This window comes from Dama dama, chromosome 18, assembly GCF_033118175.1.
Source record: "Dama dama isolate Ldn47 chromosome 18, ASM3311817v1, whole genome shotgun sequence".
NCBI lineage: Eukaryota > Metazoa > Chordata > Mammalia > Artiodactyla > Cervidae > Dama > Dama dama.
Window position 1 is genome coordinate 78,998,719 of NC_083698.1, and position 25,337 is coordinate 79,024,055.

Sequence of the window (25,337 nt, forward strand, 5' to 3'; positions counted from 1 at the left end):
AAACTAAATATAAATCTCTCTTTAGACATTATTATTTCAGAATTTCAGTTACCTTCTTAAAGAATCACAAACTGTAGAATTTCAAGAAAGAAATGCTAATGACAAAATTTATATATCAGTCTTTAAATAGTTCTTTTGTTATCAAAACTTTCATGAGCCCACTCTCTGTATCTTTGGCAGGACCACCAACAGAAAATCCACTATGAAAAGTCTTAACTTGATAGGTACATTTGAGATCAAGGATATTTGGATGTCTTTTATTATTTTGCCTGAGAAATTACATGGGGGTTGTTATGTAGAAAAAATAATAACATTGCTATTTTAATACTGATATAGGTACCAACCATGTCACATAATTAATACTCACGTGTCTGATAACAGAAGAGACAGCAGCTCATAATTCTGTTGATAAAAATTGCGTAAAATTAGCATACTATTAGCCATACACTTCAAATTTCTGAGCTCAATTAGCTTTATCTTAGCATTTAAGGGAAAAATTGTTCTCAAGTCATCCTGAATTGAAGGGGATGCAGCTCATTAAATTAAGCAGAGATAGCATGATATGAGAAGTGTCCTGAAGCTTATCAGTTCTTGTCCCAGTTCTAACACAAAGCTTTTTTCCTTGGGCAAGTAATGCAAATGAGAGAGATGGTGTTGGCCTGGACTACAGTGATGGCAGTGATCAAATTCTGTACGTATTCGGAAGCACTTCATACAGGTTTTTCTAACTGAGTATATGTGGCCTTTGAAAAAGAAGGAAGTCGAGGATGACTGTAAAACTTTTGACCTGAGCAACATGAAGAATGGAATTACCTGCCCTTATGTAAGAAAGACAGTGACAGATTGGACTGTCAGGAGATCACCTGAAACATGTTAAGTTCCAGATGCCTATAGAAGCTATAGACAACTGGATATACCAGTCTGGAGTTTAGCAGAGGGAACCAGACTAGAACTCCCAAATTTGGCATTGACAGTGTGTAGATAATGTTAAAGTTTTGGAACTGAATGAGATCAACCCAGAAGGGAATATAGATGGTGGAAGAAATCAAATAGATTCTGGACATATTGTATAGTTAGACTTGGCAGAATTTGCTGTTAAATGTAGGTATAAAAGGTAAGGTTGAAGAATGGCTCGAAGGGTTTGGAGGGAAAAAAATGAAGCTATGGATTGATTGATCCTGAGACTCTCCAATATTGGAGATAAAGAGGAATCAGTGAACTCAACAGGAGGAATGGTTAGAAAGGAAGGAATGAAACCAGAGAAGTAAAATGTCTTGGAAACCAAGTAAAGTGTGTTTTGAGGAATAAGCAATGAATTGACTTGGATTTATATGGAAAGGGAGAAATGACCTTTGGATTTCATGTGATGGAGATCACAATCAATCATATTTAAAGTAGTGCGGATTGAGCAAAATTGGAAAACAAGGTAACTATGGCAGTTGCTTTTAAGTGAGAACAGAGGAAAAATTACAGAGATTACAAGATTATAGATAATTCTAAGGCTTTTGCTGTAAAACAGAAATGAGGCAATGATTGCAGGCAGAGGTGTGGTCAGTTTTTTGTTTTTAGGATGGACACTAGCATGTATTTATGTTAATAATGTCATCAGAGAGAGAAACTAAAGACGTGAGAAAGCAGGGGAAAGGTTTCAGAAGCAATACAGAGGATGGGGTTCTAGAAAATAAGAGAAGTGCTGGCCTTTGCTAGAAACATGGACATACTATCAAATGAATAGAAGAGAATATAAAATATTTTTTTGGCAAGGTGTGGATAAGTGGATGGGCTTCCCAGGTGACTCAGTGGGAAAAGAATCTACCTGCCAATGCAGGAACCTCAGGAGCCATGGGTTTAATCCCTGATTCAGGAAGATCCCCTGGAGTAGGAAATGACAACCCACCTCAGTATTCTTGCCAGGATAATTCCATGGACAAAAGAGCCTGGTGGACCACAGGTCACAGCATCACAAAGAGTCAGACACGACTGAGCAACACAGCACAGTGGAGAGATGTCTTGGTAGCCTACAGAATTGCTTTTCTGATTCTTTTCTCAGTGGATCAAGAAACCAGGTCATCAAACAAGAAGTCTGAAGACAGAGAAGATATGAAATATTCAAGGAAAGTATAAGTATGAATGGATGAGGGAAATACCTAAGAATTGCTGGGAAGCATAATCCATTTCAGGTGAAATCCATTTCAGTGTTTTCATGAACTGAAAATGAGAAAAGACATCACAACTGTGTATTTTCCTTTAGTCACAGGGCTAGACAGATTTAGATAAGAATTTTATTATTTATGCATGTATTTATGTATTTATTTGACTGAGCTGGGTATTTGTTGCAGCATGTGGGATCTTTAGTGGCAGCATGCAGGATTTAATTACATGACCAGGTGTCCAACCCCAGCCCCTTGCATTGGGAATGCAGAGTCTTAGCCGCTGGACCACCAAGGAAGTCCCTAGATGGGAGTTTTAAATGTAACTAGGTCTATGGTTTAGGCAAACAAGTAAGAAAAGGAATAGGGGCAAACTTATTGTAGGTGTATGCATGGGAGTGATAATCATTAACTGTGGAATTTAATCTAGTTATGTAGGGAGGTGAGAACACCGAGTGGGGGATCAAGGTCACTGAAAGTGGCAGAATTAATGGACTGTAGATGTGATGATTTAGAAGGATTTTTGGAGTTTTGTGATGAGTGAGTTGAAATATGAGAGGTGGTGTTCAAAAGTATGTTTGAAATTGACATTAGGAAGGGATTTCAGTTATTATTAAAGGCTAGTTGTATCATGTGAATCATGTTGGTGAGAGGCAGGGGTAGGCTGGAGGCAAGGTCACTGGAGGAGGTTCATCTCCACCAGGAGGAAAGTAAATCTTGGTTTGTAAGAGTTCAAGCCATTAGGTCTATCTTTGAAGGAAAAGGGATTATTTGTAAGTAAGTTGGTAGATTTCTACCCAAAGGCTCTCGATCTAATAGGAAGACTGAGAGCGTTTCAGTTAATCTAAGATCTTGGGGGAAGAATCTGGATTTGGGCAACACCGGGTGCCAAGGCCCTGCGTGTTGCTAGGCAACCGAGAAAAGCCGCCCCGCCTAGTTCTGGTCTTTGGCGCACTTCCTGTCTGCGACCCACTTCGGGTCTCCGGTCGCTTTGACTCCAGCGTTGTGGGGGAGGATCTGGCCAGAGGGGTCTGCGAGCCAGAGGCTCAGGGCCCAGAGGTAGGTGGGGCAGTTAGGCGTTCCAGGACTTCCTGATCCCACTGAAGGGCTGCCTCCGGCACCGCCATGAAGAAGCTTTTCACCTCACGGAGAAGGAGGGATGAGTCCCGCGGTTCCTGCTCACCCCTGCTTGTAGGGCCAGTATTGGTCTCCTCGCCCAGTCAGGCTACACCCTTCGAGATAAGAATTTAAAGAAACTTCACAGAGCTGCCTCAGTCGGGGATTTAGAGAAGGTGGAGTATCTTCAGCTCAAGGAGCATGATGTGAACACGCGGGACAGAGATCTCAGGTGACCAGAGTGACTGAAGGGCAGCATGGGGTAGGGGCGGGGAAGCTGGGGCCACTGGGCCCTCTAACCGGAACCATGACTTGTCTGGGCTCCTCCATTGCTTGTCACTCCATGTTTCCCACAGCAGAAAAGTCTGGTAACCTTTGGCAGAGGGTCACACCCCCAACTTTCAGCTTCTTCCCTTCAGAAAGGCTCTTCTGGGTATCTGAGGGCATCTGCCTTAATCGCCGCTGCTTACTCCGCCCTCTCCCCTACCTCCGATTTGTCCCTGTGACAAATCTTGTCCCTAGCCACTAAGATTTTCCGTGTTCTTAACGTACTAATAGAAAAAGAGTAGAGGCAACTTTTCAGAATAGTTGTTAAGATTTTAAGACTCTGAAAGAGCAAAACTTTTTAATGTAGATCTCCCATGTAAAAACTTTTTTTAGCTATAGAGGATATTCAAAAAGCTCATCAGCAACCACTTACTGCAAAAACAAAACTAATTTTTTAAAGAAATGAAGAACAGAAAATGTGTTCTATATGTGCCTCCCTTAAATCTTGTGGGGAGTTTTCAGGTCATTGAGTGTGTAAAATGTCATGTTTCATCACTATGGTTAGAGGATTTGTGTTAACTTATGGATAGGTTTACCTCCTCTTTTAATAAAATCAGAGTTATCTAATTTATCTGACTTTTATCCTGTACCTCTGCTTTGAATTTCTTTACAAAGTCATGAATAACCTCAGCATGACTTTATTCAGTGGTCAATTCTCAGTCTTACCTGGGAGGCATCTCAGCCAAGTCTCTTACCTCCTTATCAATAGTATTTGAAATACTGTATTGTCTTGCGGCACAACTGGTTCACCTGGTATTTGTCCTACTTTTGTGTACAGTTCTTTTTAGACTCTTTTGCTGGTTTCGCTTCATCTTCCTGACTGGTAAATATTTGAAGCCTCGGACCTTGAAATGATTCTCTTTCTCTTAATCCTCACTTGACTGGTGAAGAGAGATCGTCTGTATCTGATTTCCAATGCTTCCCAACTTTTTATCTCCAGCTAGACGTCTCCCTGAACTCTAGACTCACATATACAAATGCCTACATTATCACTTGGATATCTAATAGACTGTGGTGTTCTTGTGAATGTTTAATAACAGGCTTTTGAGTTGGGGTGGGGTTGGGGAGAAGGGCAGAGAAGCCCTGATTTCACGCTACAAATGTGATGTCAATTGGCTTGAGTAATTCCTGAGAATTTAACAGTCAGCTTGTGAGAGCCACTAGCTCCACTCCATCACTGCTTTGGGATCTCACATATCCCCATACTGCACTCCTGTTACTTCTCAGATCTACTCTTCTCTTCCTATAAATGCCAAATCCTTTCTTTCAGTTGTTTAGACTAGAACCCCTAGAGTCAGTCTTGACTAATCTCATTCTTTTACATCCTCCATTTCTTTTAACAGGAAATCTTGGTTTTACCTTCAAAATAGATCTAAAATCTAGCCATTTCTTGCCACGTTCACAGTTACCACCCTAATCAAAGCCACTCTCATACTTTAATGAGAGTTACTGCAGTGGCCTCCCAGATAGTTTTCTGTCTTCTAACATTTTCAGTTTATTCTCCACACATTAGCCAGGATGATCCTCTAACATGTAAGTGAAGTGATGTCGTTCCTTACCTAAACAACATCCATTGGCTTTTCTTCTCATTAGGTGTAAAAGCCAAAGTCCTTCCAGGGCTCATAAGCCCTACACAGCCTTCACCCCCACTTCTTGTTATCTCTCTGATCTTGCCTCCTACAACTCTCCCTTTCACTCATGTCCAGTTCCCCTTGCCTTTTTAGTGTTCCACAGAAATGCCAGACGTAGTTAGAACCTTTGGACTTGCTGGTTCCTTTGCCTGGAGTTCTTTTCCCTCCCAGATAGTCACATGACTTGATCTCACTTCCTTAGGGTTTGTCACCATATCAGTAAAGGCTTCCTTGGCTACACTACCTACAACTGAACCCCCTCGCCAAGCTGACATTTTCTGTTCTTCTTCCCTGCCTGATTTTTCCCTTTAGCACTTAATACTGTCTGTTGTTCCTTGGATTTTTTTGTTGTTGACCTCTTCCACTAGCCAGGTGTGATTCATAAGATCAGGTATTTTTGTTTTGTTTGCTGCTGTGTCTTCATCACCTACAACCTTGCCTAAGCCATAGTAAATATTTAATAAATATTTTTGATGAATGAATACATACATATATATCTATGCATATAAATATAATTTAAAGATATTACTCAGCAATAAAATGATATCTCATTAATATAAGAAATGAAATTACTGATACATGCAGCAACATGGATGAATCTCAAAAGTGTCATGCTAATTCAAAGAAATCAGATAATAAAGACTATATATCAAGTGACTCCTTTTCTATGAAATTCTCGAAAGGCAAAAGTATAGCCAAGGAGAGCAAATCAGTAGTTACCAGGTGCTTCATACAGGGACTGGAGGAATGAGATTGATTATAAAGGGATATGAGTGGTAGAAACGTTATCATGTTTATGGTGGCCATTATATGATTATATATTGGTCAAAACTCATAAAATTGTACATTTAAACTTTTTGTATATCATACCTGAATAAAGCTGAATAAAAAAGTCTCAAACTGTATATTCTATTTGAATATTTCTGTGAGTGTGTAGAAAGACTGAGAATGGGATAAAATATGAGTGGATACATACTAAACTTAAAATCACTATTTCTGAAGAGTAGATGAGATTTGGGCAGGGGAAGTAGGGAGAGTAAGAATGGTTATGGGAGACACACTTTGTGCTGTTTAATTTTTTAAGTGATTTTAGTGATTTATATAATGCTGCATAAACTCATTTTATAAGCATTATGCTAAAGGTCTCTGATGCCTCATGTAGGTATATGTACATATAAATAATGGCCTTAGGAAATAATATTCTATATATGTTTTCTAGTAAACGTAATGATACTAAAAGTGGAAGTTTCTGGTTAGGAGAGAACAAGAGAAACACCATGACAGTTAATGAGCGGGTTGTTCTGAAGGCCATAGTAGCCCAGTAGGAAGAACATTGTTTTGGGATTAAAAATCTGAATTTTCAGCCTGTCCTGCATTTGTATGACCTTGACCCTAAATCTCATCTTGTCAAATCAGAACTATTACTAGATGAGTGTTTTTTAAACCAAGATATGCAAGCCCTGTTGCAAACCATTTCTTATTAAACCAGAAGAGCTCCTTATTCATGTCCTTTGTTTATTTGGCTTATATTTGTGTTTTTATTTTAAAAGTAATGTACCTAATAAGTATAAAAACAAATGGAAGATGTCTAATATCTCTCCCAGCAATAAAATTAAATTACTTCTGTGGTTTTTTGTTGTTGTTGTTGTTTTTTTTAATAAAACGTCCCTCAGATAGCCTGGTCAGTGAAGGCTCAATTCCAAATGAACAGTTTCTACCATACTACTCAAACCGAGATTAGATCTAAAGTGCTGGTTTACAGTTGAAAGTAGTGATCTAGTGTGAGGTAGCTTCCTTGGTTACTTCTTCACTCACCCTGAATTCTAGGTTATCATCAAGAGCCCACGTCGGTTGATAAGGGGGGTGTTCTCACGATGACCTAATTTAAGACGGCAGCTATGCTCTGGTCTTGCACCCTGTGTAGCAGGTAGCACTTTTCAGCTTTCAGAATTGTGACCCTTCATATCCATCTGAGTCACTCCTTTTGCTAAAGTTCAGTTAAAGATTCTGGAATCTGATAATTCTTCATTTGCCCACAATCTCTGCTGACAGTTCTTTCACTGGAATATGAGAGAGTGAGAGACTGGGAGGAAACAAAACTTGAATCAAACAGTAGGACACCAGCTGACCTAAAACCCTAGAAACCAGCACTAGGCCTTGCAGGGATTTAAATTTCTTGTAAGGACCATGAGTTAAAAGGTAACAATATAAATCAGAGTCTGCAGTTTGCAATATGATACACTGATAAAAGTTGTGTATTTTTGAGAAATGGAATAATACACTTGGTTTTAAAGTGTGTCGCTAATATATTTGTAATACATGTTTTGCATTCAGCTATTTCAAAAAATAGGATGGTTTTTGACATTAGGTGAAAAAGCATTGATATTGTAGAAGCTCTTGTATGTGTACACATTTGGTAAATGATCATAACAAAGGCATTACTTGCTGCATATTTCCATATTCCATATTCTTAGTTATCTGGAATTAAGACCAATTAAATCTAAAACTTAAAATGAAATGGAGGCAATCTGTATATTCTTGAGACTTTTTGTCTTTTTAAGCCAGGATGACTCATTTGAAAGGATGCCAAATATTCTGAGTAAAAATCTTTTAAAGACTATTTTGAAGGTTGAGTAATATTATAACCTTTGTAAGGTTTCATGCCTACTCAGGATAGATTAGTCTTGTTTTCAAATTTTGTGTAAAAGACCACAGGACTATATCACTCAATACATCCTTAAGAAACTGAAGCTTTCTTAGCTATTTTATTTTATTGACTCTGTGGTTGATTTCCTATGTTCCTTGGGGCATATAGATGGGCTCTGAGATCTTTATAAAAGTTTCATTGTCATGTAGGGTTTAGACTTAAATTGGAAGAGTGCAATATTCAGCAGGCATTCATCAGCTACTTTTGGAAAACCTCCTGGGAATTACCCAAATGCCATTTACTTTCTCTCAGAGAAAGAGAAATTGGTATTGTTTTTTGTTTTCATGAAAAAAGGAAACTGGAGCTTGAGAGAGAGGTAGATCTAAAGATTGAGTAAAAACCACCTAAGTTCCTTGAGACTAAATTTTTGAGATAGGTCTAACAGTAGGTGAAGGAGACAGATCAAAATATTTGTTAAGATTTGCTATGTTATCACAAGGAGTTATTTTAGGTCAGCTTAAAGCCTTTGGGCCCTATATATTTAGGTTGAAGACTGGAGAAATTTCCTATTACATAAGAAAGTTTACCTTTAAGCCAAATTATGGATGTCAACAAAAAGGCTGATCAGTGCTTTTCCTGTGTTGTAATTTCTGCGAAATCAAATTAGTTATCAGAAGTTTGTTTGGTAAGGATGGAATCACAGCAAACAAAGTAGATCATTTTGAGGGATATTTTCATCTAGATCATGATGTCTGAGGAATCATTTTTGTTCTACACAAAAACAAAGTAATCCTTTCCAATGACTGGGAAATGTGGGTTCCTTAAATTCACATTTTCTTTACCATGGAGGATGTTAATCAAGAATAACTTCTGGTTTCAGTCTATCATCTAGCTGACCATCCTCTTTCTGATTAGAGTCTTTCTTCAGACAGAATAATATAATTGGTTAGGTTTCTGTTTTTTTGTATTATGCATAATCTTGCTTTCCAGTGATTATATTCAGATAACCTTTGACTGGAGTTTGTGTATTTCCAAATTGTTCAAAATTGTTTCTATATATTTTTTTATTTTCTCCCATAAATGGTAAATTATATCATCATTTATAGATTTTATGTCTAACTCGTTGGAAGTTACCTTATTTTCAAGTCCTTATGCTCCTCTTAGTATAAATAACAGTTCTGTTTAGGTACGTACCCATAAAGTACTTTTGAGAATCTAAAATAAAATGGAAAATGGCATCTATCTTTTGTTTAGGACCTGAGCTATCTATATATAGATTTTATATTATAAAATTATCTTTAAGTAAGGATATAATGATATCACCTTCACAAATAAATAAAAGTTTATTGAGGTCGGTTCAGGCTAAAAACGACAAAGTTTAAAAGGAGTCATTAGTACCTGTTATGTTATACTTCATGAATATGTGCTTGATTTCTTGGAGGCTACATAGAATATGGCTCTTTGAGAAGAAAAAATATTTTAATAATTAAAAATTAGGCTAAGATCTACAACTTAAAGAGAACCCTTAGGCTTTTCACCTTTGTGTTCACTTCTGAGAGCAAATATCAACTTAAATAGCTAAGCAAAGAGAAATACACACAACTTAGGTGTAGCATGCTGTGGAACAGGGGTTCCAAGCATAGGCAATGTCCCTTCTTCCTATTAGCTGGCACATGTATCTTAGGTTTTGGAGATCATTTCTAGATTTTTTTTGGATATCTAATTTTATCATTCTTTCCAAGGCTTAGACTCACTTTCGTGTTTGAAGAAAGCTATTTTTTTTTAACATAAGTAAATTCTCTTGGAAGTGAAACCAGTTAAATAAGTATCTTCAAAGCTCTGAAGATACTTATTATGTTATGTTACTATGTTAAAACACATAGCCCTTTAAATTCAGTGAAAATTAATTTTAATTAATATGAATTTTATGTAAATATAAGTAAGCATATGAAGCAAATCAGTCAGCTCAGTTGCTAAGTCATGTCTGATTCTTTGCGACCTCATGGACCCCTTACCAGGCCTCCTTGTCAATCACCAGCTCCTGGAGCTTGCCCAAACTCATGTCCATCAAGATGGTGATGCCATTCAACCAGCTCATTCTCTGTCGTCACCTTCTCCTCCTGCCTTCAGTCTTTCCCAGCATCAGGGTCTTTTCTAGTGAGTCATCTGAAGGTATATGAAGCAAATACCTTAACAGTATATGATCTGGAATGTTCTTTGGCATACTAGGTAACTTCTCAAACTAGGCCTTATCTCTAACTTGTGCTTCATTATGTCGATACAGAACACCTTTGCACCTGGCCTGTGCTAATGGATATTCAAATACTGTCTCTCTTTTAACTGAGAAACAGTGCAAAGTAAATGTCTGGGATGGTGAGAACAGGTCTCCATTGACTAAGGTGTGTTGATTTTTCCTTTTTTGATTGAATTGCATTTGAGTTCTTCTCCTAGTTAACCTTTGTTATATTTCATATTTTAAGACATAGTATTAAATATTAGTTTAATATATCAGATCCTAAGTAGTAAATTGGTTAGCCATCTGTTGTTTTTGTGTTGGCAGGCAGTACCATGTGACAGGGAGAGCTGTGCTACTATTCTTCTAGAATACAGTGCAGACCCCAATCTGGTGGATTTAGACGGCAACACTGCTCTTCATTATGCTGCCTGTTGTCAAAGTGTCTCATTAGCTGCAAAACTGCTGAAACACAAAGCTAACCTTGAGGCTCAAAATAAGGTAGTCTTCTGTTAAAAACAGTACCTGGTATTTTAGAAAGCAGTGAAAGAAGATATTCATTGCAGATAATTTATATCAGTTGAGACTTATGTTATATAAAGCATGAGTTTTACAAAATGAAATTAGGGAGAAGGAGAGGAGAATGAGATTATCAAATACTGATAAGTTTTCTTTTTTAAAAAAAACTTTCTCTATTTCATTTTAGATTATCATCCTGACCTCCAAAGCAACATTATGTTTAACAATTAAAACTGTTCAAAAGACCACATCAAATGAGAAATACTTGATTTCACTATAAATGAACATTGTTTAGAAATCATAAAGAGTATATCTTTTTCTATTTTATTTATATACTCATGAATAATTATAAGAAATGTAAAATTAGAAAGGCACTTGTTATACTAAAAGTAATCCAAGTCCCCTATTAAGATATTATGGATAATTGATGAGCATACCTTTTTAAGCTTCCTAACACTTTAGTTCACTGATATTTTATCCTCATTACAGGGCAAAATAAGTGCCAGCCTTGGAAGTTTAAATGAAACCCTAGGAAACCAACTGTGTATTGTGAATTAATGTTTTGTAATATTTATATATGTTCTAGGTGCTCATTAATTAAAAGTTCCATACTGCTCTTGCCTACAATTTGAATTAAGCCTGAAGTAGAAACTCTAATTTTATTTTTTAACTAGTTAACAATATTTTATGTTTTTATTATTTTATTTGTGTGTGTATGTGTTAGTAGCTCAGTTGTGTCTGACTCTTTGTGACCCCAAGGACTGTAGCCCACCAGGCTCCTCTGTCCATGGAATTCTCCAGGCAAGAATACTGGAGTGGGTAGCTATTCCCTTCTCCAGGGCATCTTCCTGACCCAGGGATCAAACTCGTGTCTCTAGCATGGCAGGCAGATTCTTAACTGTCTGAGACACCAGGGAAGCCCTTTATTTATTTACTTATTTAATTAATTTATTTTTATATATTATTATAATTTTATTTTATTTTTTGAGTGGCATGTATGTGCTTGCTGAGTTGCTTCAGTCTGACTGTTTGTGACCCCATGAACTGTAGCCTGCCAGTGAGACCATGGGATTCTCCAGGCAAGAATATTAGAGTGGGTTGCCAAGCCCTCTTCCAGGGGATCTTTTCAACCCAGGGATCAAATCCACATATTTTACAATGCTAAATAAGATCATTTAACCATAGCTATCTAATAGGAATACACACACACACACACACACACGTGTGTTAAATGCTAGGTGTTCATTTCTTAAATATACCAGGCTGCTTTTGCCCACAATTTGAATTAAGCCTATATTATATATGTATATAAGACATATATCTGATATTGAAAAGATTTGGCCATAGGATTTTGGACGAATTATCTAGATTCTAGGATCTATCTTTCTATCTGTAAAATCAAACAGTTGGGCCAGATTTTTAGGTTGTTATTGCTCTTTTTCTTTTTTTTAATAACATTAGAATCTTCTGCTGCTGCTGTCGCTTCAGTCGTATCCGACTCTGTGCGACCCCATAGGCGGCAGTCCACCAGTCTCCCCAGTCCCTGGGATTCTCCGGGCAAGAATACTGGAGTGGGTTGCCATTAGAATCTTCTACAGAAACCCAATCTATAAATCCCATATGCTGTAATTAAATGGAGATGGGGACTCAGAGTCCCAGACACTCCTCTCCATAGAATTTTTGACACATTTCCTGGAAAACATTACGGTTCTCAGGAGTAGGGATTGGAAACCACCAAACTAGATGTTTCTAGGGACTCTTATTTTCAGACTCCGTAATATTCATTATCTGTGATTACCGCACCTTTTTGAGAAGATTTGCCCCACAATTTACACTCTTGCCCTGACTCTTTTCCTGATCATACATTTGAACAGTAAATTTAGAAGACTAACTTTTTAAGAAATAAAAGATATTGTTAAGATTCATAAATGCACATATATTTATATCTCTTGCTCCAGAACAGCGCTTATGATTGCTCTCAGTGATGAACCAACAAGTTTAGTCAATCTTCTTCTTCAGCAAGAAGTGGACCTATCTTGCCAAGATATTTATGGATTCACAGCTGAGGAATATGCGTCTTTCAATGGTTTTACTATGTAAGTGATATTGTGTATCTTTTAACAATTGTGTGAAATTTGAGCATAAGGAAAGAAACAGTAGCCCCAAACTACAAAGCCCACAGTAGGGGTAAACACATGATGAACTCTGGACACATGCATCCAGGGATGCTTGATTTCCCCATCAGTATAAGAACCACAGGGTCTTCTGTTGTGGGGAATAGAGACTTCTCTCTTAAAGGGCGCACACAAAATCTCACACTCTCCAGGACCCAGGGCAGAAGCAGTAACTTGAAAGGAGCTTAAGTCAGACCAGCTGCTGTTCTTGGATAACCTCCAGGAGAGACAGGAGGCGATCAGAGGTCATCTTGGGGACTCAGACACTGGGGCAACCATTTTGGGGAGCTCATTCTATCACCTGGACACTGGTGCTGGCAAGCACCATTTTGGAATTCTCCCTCTGGCTTATTAGCCCCAGGACCCAGGGCAGCCCTGGCCCAGCGGCCTGCAGGCACCAGTGCTGGATGCCTCAGGTCAAGCAACTGCCTGGCCAGGGACACAGCCCCACCCACACCAGACAGGCTACTTGAAGGCCTCCAGATATATAGATACAGATATAGCATATCAATTACAGTGTATAAGCGAGCTCTTCTTTCTTGAGGTTTTAACAAAATAACTTATTCATATATTCCTTGTGGAATAAATATTTAAAATGAACAAGAAAAAAAAACAAACCAAAGACACCCCTGAGCCCACAGCTGTCCCTAGACAGGGCCATGCCCACAGAAAGCCCAGACCCAGACCCACACTCCAGCGCATTGGTACTAGACTTGGGGTTCCCCAGAGCCCTCCAGCTAGAGATCCTGGGATCCAGCTCCACCCACCAGTGGCTGGACACCAGCTGCAAGACAGCAGCAGCCCTGTAGTCTGCAGCCCAGATCCACCCACTAGCAAGCATGCTTTAGCTTCGGGACAGACCTCACCCACCAGCATGCAGACAGCAGCCATAAGACAACCACAGCCCTGCAGCCTGCCAATCTGGCCTGTCCATCTGCAGTTTAACAGAAGCCCAAGGACACCCTGGGCCCTGTGGCCAACTGTGTCAGGAAGCGATTCGATACCAGCTCTGGGACTCCTGGACCCTGCAGCCAGGCCCAAGGATCCAACTCTGCCCACCAGTAGACTGGCACTTGCCCCAGGACCTGGCTTTACCCACCAGCAGGGAGGCAAGAGCCCTGGGGTCTTCTGGACCCTGACTTTACCCACAGGTTCCCCCAGAGTTCATTAGTTAGCTACCTCATAGCATGGCTCTGCCAACCAATGAGGCAGGGCCTGGCGACTAACCAGGCCAGGGGCCAACCAAGCCCAGCAGACTGCGCTTAGTAATCAGTCTGCCACGATAGAAGGACCCATACACTCCACAACAGGGGTACCCCTAGAGCATACAGCTCTGGTGCTAAGAGGGGAGCACACTGCTGGGGGGCACAGGCCTACAAAAGGCCACTTCTCAAAGGAAATGTAGCCAAACTACCAAATACATAAAAATAAAAACAGCAAGTTATGCAAAATGAGGTAACAGGGAACATGTTCCAAGTGAAGGAACAAGGTAAAACCCCAGAAGAGGAACTACGTGAAGCAGATGGGGAATCTACCTGAGAAAGGGTTCAGGGTAGTGATCGTAACAGTGATCAAAGAACCTAGGGGAAGGATGCACAGACTGAGCAGTTAGAAGTTTTTAGCAAGGAGTTAGAAAATATGGTCCAACCAACCAGAGCTGAAGAATACAGTGACTAAATTTAAAAATCCAGTAGAAGGAAATAATAGTAGACTAAATGTTGCAGGTCAGTGAGCTGGAAGAGAGAGTTGAAGAAATCACTGATTCTGAACAGGAAAAGAAATAGACAAATGACAATTTTAAGAGCTCTCTGGGACAACATTAAGCACACTAATATTCACATTATAGGGGAGCCATAAAGAGAAGAGAGAGAGATTAAGAGGCTGAGAACATATTTAAAGACATAATAGCTTAAAACTTACCTAACCTGGGAAAGGAAACAGCATCCAAGTCAAGGAAGGGCAGAGTGTCCCATACAGGATTAACCCAAACAGGAACATACCAAAACAGCTTAGTGAAAGTCGCTTAGTTATGTCCGACTCTTTGAGACCCCATGGACTATACAGTCCATGGAATTCTCCAGGCCAGAATACTGGAGTGGGTAGCCTTTCCCTTCTCCAGGGGATCTTCCCAACCCAGGGATTGAACCCAGGTCTCCCGCATTGCAGGCGAATTCTTTACCAGCTGAGCCACAAGGGAAGCCCTAAGACAGACTGAAATTAAAATGGCAAAAACTAAAGATAAAGGATAGTGGTGGTTGTTTAGTTGCTAAATCGTGACTGACTCTTGTGAACCCATAGACTGTAGCCTGCCAGCCTCCTCTGTCCATGGGATTCTCCAAGCAAGAATACTGGAGTGGTTTGCCATTTCCTTCTCCAGGGCTTCTTTCTGACCCAGGGATTGAACCTGTGTCTCCTGCATTGCAGGCAGACTCTACCTCTGAGCCACCAGGGAAGCCCAAATATAAAGAATATTAAAAAAAATAGCAAGGGAATAGCAACAAGTTATATACCAGCGAACTCCCATAAATGACTATTCAGCAGAAACTCTGCAGGCCAGAAGGGAGTGGCACAATATATTTAAAGTGATGAAAGGGAAAAATCTACAACCAAGATTACATGGTAAGGCTCTCATTCAGATTTGATGGAGAGATCAAAAGTTTTATAAACAAGCAGAAGGTAGAAGAGTTCAGCACCACTAAACAGTTTTATAAGAAATGTTAAAGGAGCTTCTCTAAATGAAAAAGAAGAGGCCACAACTAGAAACATGAGAATTATGAAAGGAAAAAGCACATCAGTAATTTAAGTATAAATGAATGACTATGGAATTTTTATCATTTCAATATTACTTTAATATTTTTAGTGTTGAAAATTATAAGAGCATTATATTATTGTTCTTTTTCCAAAAAGGTAAGAGGGGAGAGAGATAACTTCCTAACGACTAAGCAGTTACCTTTCGGATATGAGAACTATCAGCATTTATTAAAAAATGCAAATAACTTTAAACTGCAATCTAATGCCCTTATCCTCTTTTTTGTTTATGCCTTTCTTTTGTGATGGGAACTAAGCTTTTTGTAATTGTGACTTCTGCTGGGTAACAGCTATTGCCTATCTACAGCCTCTGCTTTTTATTATCATTTGTTAGCTCGCTTTCCTGGTACATAGGGTCTACTACTTGGTAAGAGTGGAAGCCTAGAATATGTTTCTCATATACATAGCTTTTTAAAAAATAAAGGAAAGTGTCTCAAGTGAGGGAATTATATTTATATATTTGTTTTACAGTTAGCTTTAACCCATACATTGCCTCATTCCTGTCACTGAAATTCTGAAATCACATGCTTATTAACGAGTGGCTAGAATGGGCTCTTCTCAGGTGTGGAGAAAAGGTTTCTTTTTTGCTAGATATTGTTCAGTCTCAGACTGTGCATTGGGGTGGACCCTAATCCTCTCTGACTTGTGTCCTTATAAAAGGAGATTAGGAATGCAGAGACACACAGAGGACAGCAAGAGGACAGTTATCTACTAGCCAAGGGGAGAGGCTTTTAACAGTTAGAGCCTTCCTGTATGGTCCTCAGCAAACCAGCCTTGCTGACACCTTGATCTTGGACTCCCAGTCTCCAGAATTGTGAGAAAATAAATTTCTGTTTAAGCTACCCAGTCTGTAGTATTTTGTTACTGCAGCCCTAGCAATCTATATACCAAGTATAACCTAAAGCCACTTTTTCTACCTTGTGAGTGTTTTTTTGTGGTTACAGGAAGAAAAGTGCCAGAGAATGGGAATATCTAAAATAAAAATGGTATCTATTGATGGAGTGACTTGAGAGGAGGTTGTGGTCAGCAGTTGAGTGTGCGATGTAATTGGGAAGGCATTATTAGCTAACATCCATTGTTTTTACTTGAGAATTATGTATTATGAATTGAACTGAATATTTATGAATGTTGGAATTCATATATTTATTATATTTTCTCTTTATGGATAGATATCATCAATTAATTGCTAATAATGAAAAGGAAAAAAAAGTTAAACAGATATCTAACTCTACAAACACAACCTTGGACATGATATTCAATACAGAAGAACTAGAGGAAGGTAAGAATTTACAAATTGAACAAGTAGTTTTCCTTGTTCATTTTTATTTGTTTGGTTTTTAGGAAGGGACACCACTTTTGCAAATAATATATAAATTTGAAATTTCCTCCTATTTTGAAATGCTAAATATCTTAAGCACTATCCTTAAGACTATTAGTGATTAAAATGTTCTGGCACTGTTGAGTGAAATGTAATATAAAAATATACTGAATAATTAAGACATTTTTATTCATTCTCTTGAATAGTTTAAAAAACACATTTCTGCATGTATATAGAGATTTCCAAAGATATAAAACTATTAGTATACTTTTTATTTTATTCTAAAATTACTTCACATAAATACATTTGATATCAATTAATGGAATTGCAAGGAGCTGGACACAACTCAGTGACTAAACTACTACTAACATAACATATACCTAATCACTCAGTTCCAGAGAAGTCAATGGCACCCCACTCCAGTACTCTTGTCTGGAAAATCCCATGGATGGAGGAGCCTGGTAGGCTGTGGTCCATGGGGTCCCTAAGAGTTGGACACGACTGACCTTTGTTGGAAAAGCAATGTCTCTGCTTTTTAATATGCTGTCTAGATTGTTCATAACTTTTCTTCCAAGGAGTAAGCGTCTTTTAATTTCATGACTGCAATCACCATGTGCGGTGATTTTGGAGCCCAGAAAAATAAAGTCAGCCATTGTTTCTACTGTTTCCCCATCTATTTCCCATGAAGTGATGGGACCAGATGCCATGATCTTAGTTTTCTGAATGTTGAGCTTTAAGCCAACTTTTTCACTCTCTTCTTTCACTTTCATCAAGAGGCTCTTTAGTTCCTCTTCACTTTCTGCCATAAGGGTGGTGTCATCTGCATATCTGAGGTTATTGATATTTCTGCTGGATCTTGATTCCAGCTTGTGCTTCCTCCAGCCCAGCGTTTCTCATGATGTACTCTGCAGAGAAGTTAAATAAGCAGGGTGACAATATACAGCCTTGACGTACTCCTTTTCCTATTTGGAACCAGTCTGTTGGTCCATGTCCAGTTCTAACTGTTGCTTCCTGACCTGCATACAGGTTTCTCAAGAGGCAGGTCAGGTGGTCTGGTATGCCCTTCTCTTTCAGAATTTTCCACAGTTTATTGTGATCCACATAGTCAAAGGCTTTGGCATAGTCAATTAAGCAGAAATAGATGTTTTTCTGGAACTCTCTTGCTTTTTCGATGATCCAGTAGATGTTGGCAATTTGATCTCTGGTTCCTCTGCCTTTTCTAAAACCAGCTTGAACATCTGGAAGTTCATTATTCACGTATTGCTGAAGCCTGGCTTGGAGAATTTTAAGCATTACTTTACTAGCATGTGAGATGAGTGCAATTGTGTGGTAGTTTGAGCATTCTTTGGGATTGCCTTTCTTTGGGATTGGAATGAAAACTGACCTTTTTCAATTCTGTAGCCACTGCTGAGTTTTCCAGATTTTCTGGCATATTGAGTGCAGCACTTTCACAGCATCATCTTTCACCTAATCATTACATAAAACTTAAAATTTAGTAACAGTATTTGGGAAGAGTTTAAAACACCATGTATATATTAAAATAATTTTTGGTGCTTATTTTAAAAGTACATACAATTATTTAGGTCGTAAAACATAGCTTTTTGTGTGTGTGTGTGAATATGTCTTATACTGACATTTAGAAATAACATTGGATAAACTAAAATACCATACATTTATTCTCTGTATTCACACAGCAACCACACTCCCACCTTACCATCCACTTAAACTTAAAAAAAAAAAAAGGTCAGAGAGCAAGCCTGGTGAGATCATATAAATATCACAAGTTATTTAAATACACTCTGTCCCCTAAAATGTGTAGATATGATAGGTGAATAAATTTAAAAGATAATTTCCCTAAATTCCCCTTTTGTCATACACTCTCTCATGAAATTTTTGCCTTTTTGGACTCTTGATCTGCATCTTTATATCTTCCTCTGCTACAATCTCTCTTCTTTAATGTACAGAGAGCTATATATAAGGAGTAAAGAATTTCTGTACTTTATACTTCATTTCTTTAGGGAAATAAAGCAGTAGAACCTTTAGAAATAACACTCCTGCATTTCGTGTATCTCCTGAGGGCAAACAATTCAAACCACCCTGAATCCTTTAACCTTGGCAATACACATTTTCAGTTTCTAGTGAAATTTTAATCTTTTTATGTGTCAAAGCATAACAGAAATATTAGGTCAAGAAATTATCAGAGGATACTGCAAAAGATGGCAAACTTAAGAAGTCATATTTTATCAGATGTAAAGGGGGTTACTTAATCATTTAAAAGTACTATAAAATTCAGAAGCACAAGTGCTAAACTATAATTGTGTTGTAGCTGAGGCATAGAATTTAAGAAATACACTTAGGAGTGAAAGTATCTGAACATAAATGAAGACATTAAAAATATCACTTATTTTCTAGACATGTACACACATTTCTACAAATCCTTTGCTGCTGCCTTGGATTAGAAAAGTCTATTTTGGAAAAGCAGTTAAGTGAACTCTCACAGCATTTTTGCTGAGTAATCAATGAAGAGAAGTTTATTAAATGGAGAGCTGTTTTCGCCTTAGAAGATGTGAAGAAATTTCAAAAGACAAATGTCTATATTGTGATTCATCAGTTGAAAAAAAACAATTTATATTCAGTAAATATGTAGAGAAAAACTTTTGGTCAAAATATTAAATGAAATAGTAAAAGTAACTTTTGCAATATACTGTGTTAAGCATTTATTAAACTGAACCTGAAACAGTCTCTCAGTTGTGTCTGACTCTGTGACCCCATGAGCAGTAGCCTGCCAGTCTCCTCTGTCCATGGGATTTCCCAGACAAGAATACTGGGGTAGGTTGCCATTTCCTTCTCCAGGGGATCTTCCCAACCCAGGGATCAAACCCGGGTCTTCTGCATTGCAGGCAGATTCTTTACCGTCTGAGCCTTGTATTAGAACATTCAAATAAAGTGAAAATGTTAAACAAAATATAAATAATCCTGTGTAAATGGAAATTAAATAGGGCTTTCATTTATAAAGACTCTCATAATAAAGCCTTTTTGATTTTTTAGAAATACTATATTAGTACATATAAGAAAATTTAGGTATTATATCAAAAGTGAAAGTTGCTCAGTCATGTCTGACTCTTTCCAATCTCATGGACTGTACAGTCCATGGAATTCTCCATGCCAGAATACTGGAGTGGGCAGCTGTATGGAATTTTGACATGGGGTATCTTGTTTAAAAAAACAAAAACAAAACTAGATAGGATAGAGAAAGTAGTTTCATACATAATAAATGAATTTGTGTTTACTACCCACTGTTGGGGGGGGAATACATACTTTAAAACAGTATGTTGTAGAGCAGGTATAGTATAACACTATTTGACTTGAGTTTAATTGCCAGCTTTTATTGTTTTTAATTCTCCTAAGTATTTAAAATCTTAGAATGTTATTACACTGAGAATTCCTTTCTAGTGTGCCTGGTAATATCTAAAATAGAGCATGTATTTACTCTTCCTTTAGGAAGTTAAATGACAGAAAACACCTATTTAATATATATATACAACTTTAGGTGAATATTTAAATTTCCTCTAGGTAGCCATATAAGCAGACTACTTTTCTCACTCATGTAGACAACCTTGGAGGCATGCATTTCTTTATGATTGAACTCTTCAACCTTCATTGTTCTCCTTCTCATCCTAACCCAAATAGGGTGATGCCATAGATTGTGCAGATTTAGGCCATCCACTTGGAGGGAAAAGGTAGAACTGGCCAAACTATGTGCCCTGACACAGGTCTGTGCCAAAGGAAGAAAGGGCTCATTTTTTTCAGTTTTCAAGGTATTTCTAATGGGTTAGGGATGGCCCTGTCTTAGCTCCATCATAACTTTTGCTGAATTTGTTCCCTTGGTTATCTCTCTAAAACTATAGCCTCTGCAGGCATCTGTAGTCTCCTGGGCTGCCCTGCTCTCTTCCAAAAACCCTTGGACCATCTCTTTGCCTGGACTACTGATCCAACTTGTTTTAACCTCATTTCCATATAAAACAAGTCCTTCCCAGTTTTGATTGTGGCTATCATCTTTTTGTGTTTTTTTCTAGCCTTCTATTGTTAAAGAGTCACTTCCTATGCTCATTGATTCCACTCACAGCCCCACTGCTCCTTAGTTTTTCAACTTTTCTTAATGCTACATTCCTGAATTACCATCATGGAACACAAACTATAGGAACTTGGGCAAGAATCTTAATCTTAACCTTTCTGAACTGTTTCTTCATCTGAAAAACTTATTGTGAAAGTAAATGAGAATGAAATTATTCAGCACAGTAGCTGATAAAGAGTTGTTGCTTATAAAAATGTTAGTTTACTTTCCTTTAACTTTTGGTTGAATAAATAAAGCTGTAACCACTTTCTTTTTTCTTCTGCTGGTTTTCTTATTCTCCTGGGATTACTTTTCCAGTTCCGTGCAGACCTTAATATAAAACTCACCATACACTCTGGCTTTCACCATATTTCATGTGATATCAGATTTTTCATTATTTTCCTACTTCGACTATAGAGTTATAGCATATTATGTAGTAGATTGTAGAGCTTCCCTGGTGATGCAGTGGTAAAGAATCCGCCTGCCAATGCAGGAGACTCACATTTGATTCCTGGGTCAGGAAGGTCCCCTAGAGAAGGGAATGGCAACCTACTTCAGTGTTCTTCCTTGAGAAATCCCATGGACAGAGGAGCCTGGTGGGCTATAGTTCATGGGGTTGCAAAAAGAGTTGGACGCAACTTAGCAACTAAACATACGGTAACAGATTGTAATATTGTTCAGCAAATATCCACTCTTTCTCCCTGACCCTATTTCCTTTCCAACTGACTTGGTTTGACCATGTGACTTCCATGGATGGGAGTGACAGGTTGCCTTTTTCTTGCAGAAGCCCATCACCCTCTTTCACTCTTGTCATCCTCCATAAGAACATCATGCTTAGATAGCAGCTACCTCTTCAGCCTGGGTCCCAGCATGAGACACAGTGCAGATCTGCACGAAAGCCTAGCTGATGCCAGGAACCCAGGTAGGCCCCGTAGGGCCACAGCCAGCATTCAGAAGTGAGAAATAACTGTTCATTTTTCAGGCCACTGGGACTTTGGGATTGTTTATTATCCCAGAAAAAAAGTTGACTAATAAACCATAGGGAGAGGGTCATAGCATGTAGCTCCCGCATCATTCACACAGGCCCCGGGACATGTACTGTGTCCTCTTCCCGGATTCCACATCCCGTCTCCCCCAATTGTCCCACAGCAGCTCAGTCATGCATCTCCTCATTGATCTCTTTTATTATGCTGGATTATTTTTTTCTTACCAGTGAAACTTGGAAAAGACTTGTTACTTCCACAGTGTACATCCCTAGGAAAGACTGAAGGCCCAAGGAGAAGGGGGTGGCAGAGGATGAGATGGCTGGATCGCATCATCGACTTAATGGGCATGGATTTGAGCAAGCTCTGGGAGATAGTGGAGGACAGAGGAGCCTGGTGTGCTGCAGTCCATGGGGTCGCACAGAGTCAGACATGACTTAGCGACTGAACTACGATAGCAATGTGCTTATCCAAGTAAGTGTGTGCTGCGTGCTAAGTTGCTTCAGTATTTTTTACACAGTGTTTGACTCTGTGTAACCCTATGGACTGCAGCCTGCCAGGCTCCTCTGTCCATGGGATTCTCCAGGCTAGAGTACTGGAGTGGATTGTCATGCCCTCCTCTTTCAAGGGATCTTCTCAACCCAGGAATCAAACCTGTGTCTCTTATGTCTCCTGCATTGGCAGGTGGGTTCTTTACCACTAGGGGTCCAGGCCTTTCTCCACAAGCAATTATTTTATCAGTTACAAGGAATTTTCATTATGTGTAACATCAGATGAATGCTTTTATCTTGTAATCTTTTCTGAGATACAAGTGAATCTTACTCAGGTTTAGGTATTTACCGTCTCGCTTTAAAATAAATACCTGACATTTCTTTTCTAAGGAGTTGTATTAGTTTCTTATTGTTGCAGCAAATTACCACAAATACAGTGGCTTAAAACACCACAGATTTTTTTTTTTTGTCCTACAGTTCTGGAGGTCCAAAGTCCAAATGGATTTCACAAGGCTAAAATCAAGATAACAGAATGCACTCCTTTCTGGAGGTTCGAGGGGAGAATCTGTTCCCTTGTCTTTTCTACCTTCCAGGTGCTGCCCATGTTTCTTGGTTCCTGACTACCAGAAATCGAATTAATCTGTCCTCTGCTTCTATCTCACATCTGACTCTTTTCTCCCTATATGAACCTGTGTATTTGCTTTGGGTCCAGTCTTGTGGAGAACTACTTTTTGATGATAGCCATTCTATCAGTTGTAAAGTGATATCTCATTTTGATCTGCATTTTCCTGATACTTAATGATATAAAGCCTCTCTATGTACCTGATGGCCATTGGTATGTTCTTTGAAAAAGTGTCTATTCAGTTCCTGTGCCCATTTTTCACTCAGGTTGAAAGCTTTTTTACTCTTGAGTTGGATAAATTCTTCATCTATTAACTCATCAGATACATGATTTATAAATATATTGTCCCATTCATTTTGTTGATCATTTCTTTTGCTGTGCAGAAGATTTTTCGTTTGATGCATTCCCACTTGTTTATTGATTTTCGTGAATATCTGACATATGAAGGCCACTGACTGATTATTTGTCACTTTATTGCATATGATAAGAGTATGCAGAGATAATTTAAATTTGTTTCAATAGATCTTATGTCAGTGATTCTTTGTAGTAATTGACTCTACCCCTAATAATATATTAATCCTTCACTGAACTATTGTTATTTGAATATTTTCTCTTCTTATGATCATTAATATTTCCCCTGTATGCAAAGATTTTACTTATAAAGTGATTCTAGTGTTTTAAAATCTAGATAATTTTACTCACAGTGGGGCTCATGTACATTTCTATTTTATTTATTACTACTTCAATGATTAATAATTATGAACTTATTGCTCATTCCTCATGACTGAGAAACATTTCCTTTATATAACTATTCTTCTATTTATTTTTGTTTGTTTCTGATTCATAAATAATTAAAAGGGAATAGGAATTTGGAGGGATTTTTTTTCTGGATAAAGATTTTATCTTTATGGATCTTTCTTTCTGGATAAAGATTTTAGGTGGTTTTAGGATATTTTATTTTGTACTTGCTTCATTTTTAAGACACAAAAAGTTTGTCTTTTGTTTATAATAAGATATATAATTTTAAGGGAAATCAACCCTGAATACTCATTGAAAGGACTGATGCTGAAACTAAAGCTCCCACACTTTGGCCAGGTGATGCAAAGAGCCAACTCACTGGAAAAGACTTTGATGCTGGCAAAGACAGAAAGCAAAACGAGAAGGCGACAGCAGAGGATGAGATGGTTAGATAGCACGATCAACACAATGACGTGAATCTGAGCAAACACCGGGAGGTGGTGAAGGACAGGGGAGCCTGCTCTGCTGCAGTCCATGGGTTCCCAAAGAGTCCGACAAGACAGTGACTCAACAACAATAAAGATAATTTTATAAAATCTGTTTTCTGTTGTCAATCTCCTCATGAAATTGTTTGCCATCTAGTGGACAATCTAAATACTGCTTAGTTTTGTAAGACAGGGTTCTATGTAGAGTATCGAGAGAGAGAGAGAGAAGGAAATTAAATCAGAGGTGTTCCGGGGGAAAATCTCAATAAGTGAAAAGATGTAATAGGTTTATAGATGGAAAGACTCAACATAGTAAAAATGAAAGTTCTCTTGAAGTAGATGCAGGTTTAGTGCAATCTAATCAATATCCAAGTGAGATTTTTTTATAGGTACAGACAAAAATTCTAAAATTTATATGGAAAGGCAAAGGAAGTAGAAGAGCTAAAACAAATTTGCCAAAAGAATAAAGTGTGAAGAATCATTCACCTGATTTAAGAACTTTTTATACAGCTACAGTAATCAAGACTCTGTGGTACGGATGGAGAGAGAGAAATATAGAGCAATGGAAGAGAAGGGAGAACAGGGAAATAGACCCACACGAATATGGCTGACTTTTGACAAAGTTGTAAAAACAATGCAATGGATAACCTTTTTAAAAATTGGTACTGGAGCAATTGGACATCCATAGGCAAAAAAATAAATATTGCCTCAAGTTTCACACCTTATATGAAAATAAACTAAAAAATAGGTAGTGGATTAAATATAAGATGTAAAGCATAAACATTTTAGGAGAAAAAAGAGAGGAGAAAAACCTTGTTCTCTAGGACTAGATAGAATTTTTAGACCTGACACCAAAAAGCATAAAAGGAAAAATTGATAAATTAGACTTCATAAAAGTTTCAAACCTTTGCTCTGTGCAAGACTCTTCTTTAACATCTGTTTAGGACTAAAGTAAGCTACAATCTGGAAGAAAATATTTAC

General features: G+C 38.1%; 1 protein-coding gene across 1 annotated transcript; it reads left to right on the forward strand.

Moving 5' to 3' along the window:
* The first annotated feature begins 736 nt into the window (after positions 1-736).
* ANKRD7 (ankyrin repeat domain 7) lies at positions 737-24,471 on the forward strand. The gene is made up of 8 exons (XM_061166540.1): positions 737-823; positions 3,000-3,213; positions 3,315-3,498; positions 10,156-10,270; positions 10,432-10,605; positions 12,582-12,719; positions 16,775-16,884; positions 24,162-24,471. Exons 1-6 carry the CDS (start codon positions 737-739, stop codon positions 12,606-12,608), a joined length of 801 nt encoding a protein of 266 aa, XP_061022523.1. The 3' UTR covers positions 12,609-12,719; positions 16,775-16,884; positions 24,162-24,471.
* The last annotated feature ends 866 nt before the right edge of the window (positions 24,472-25,337 follow it).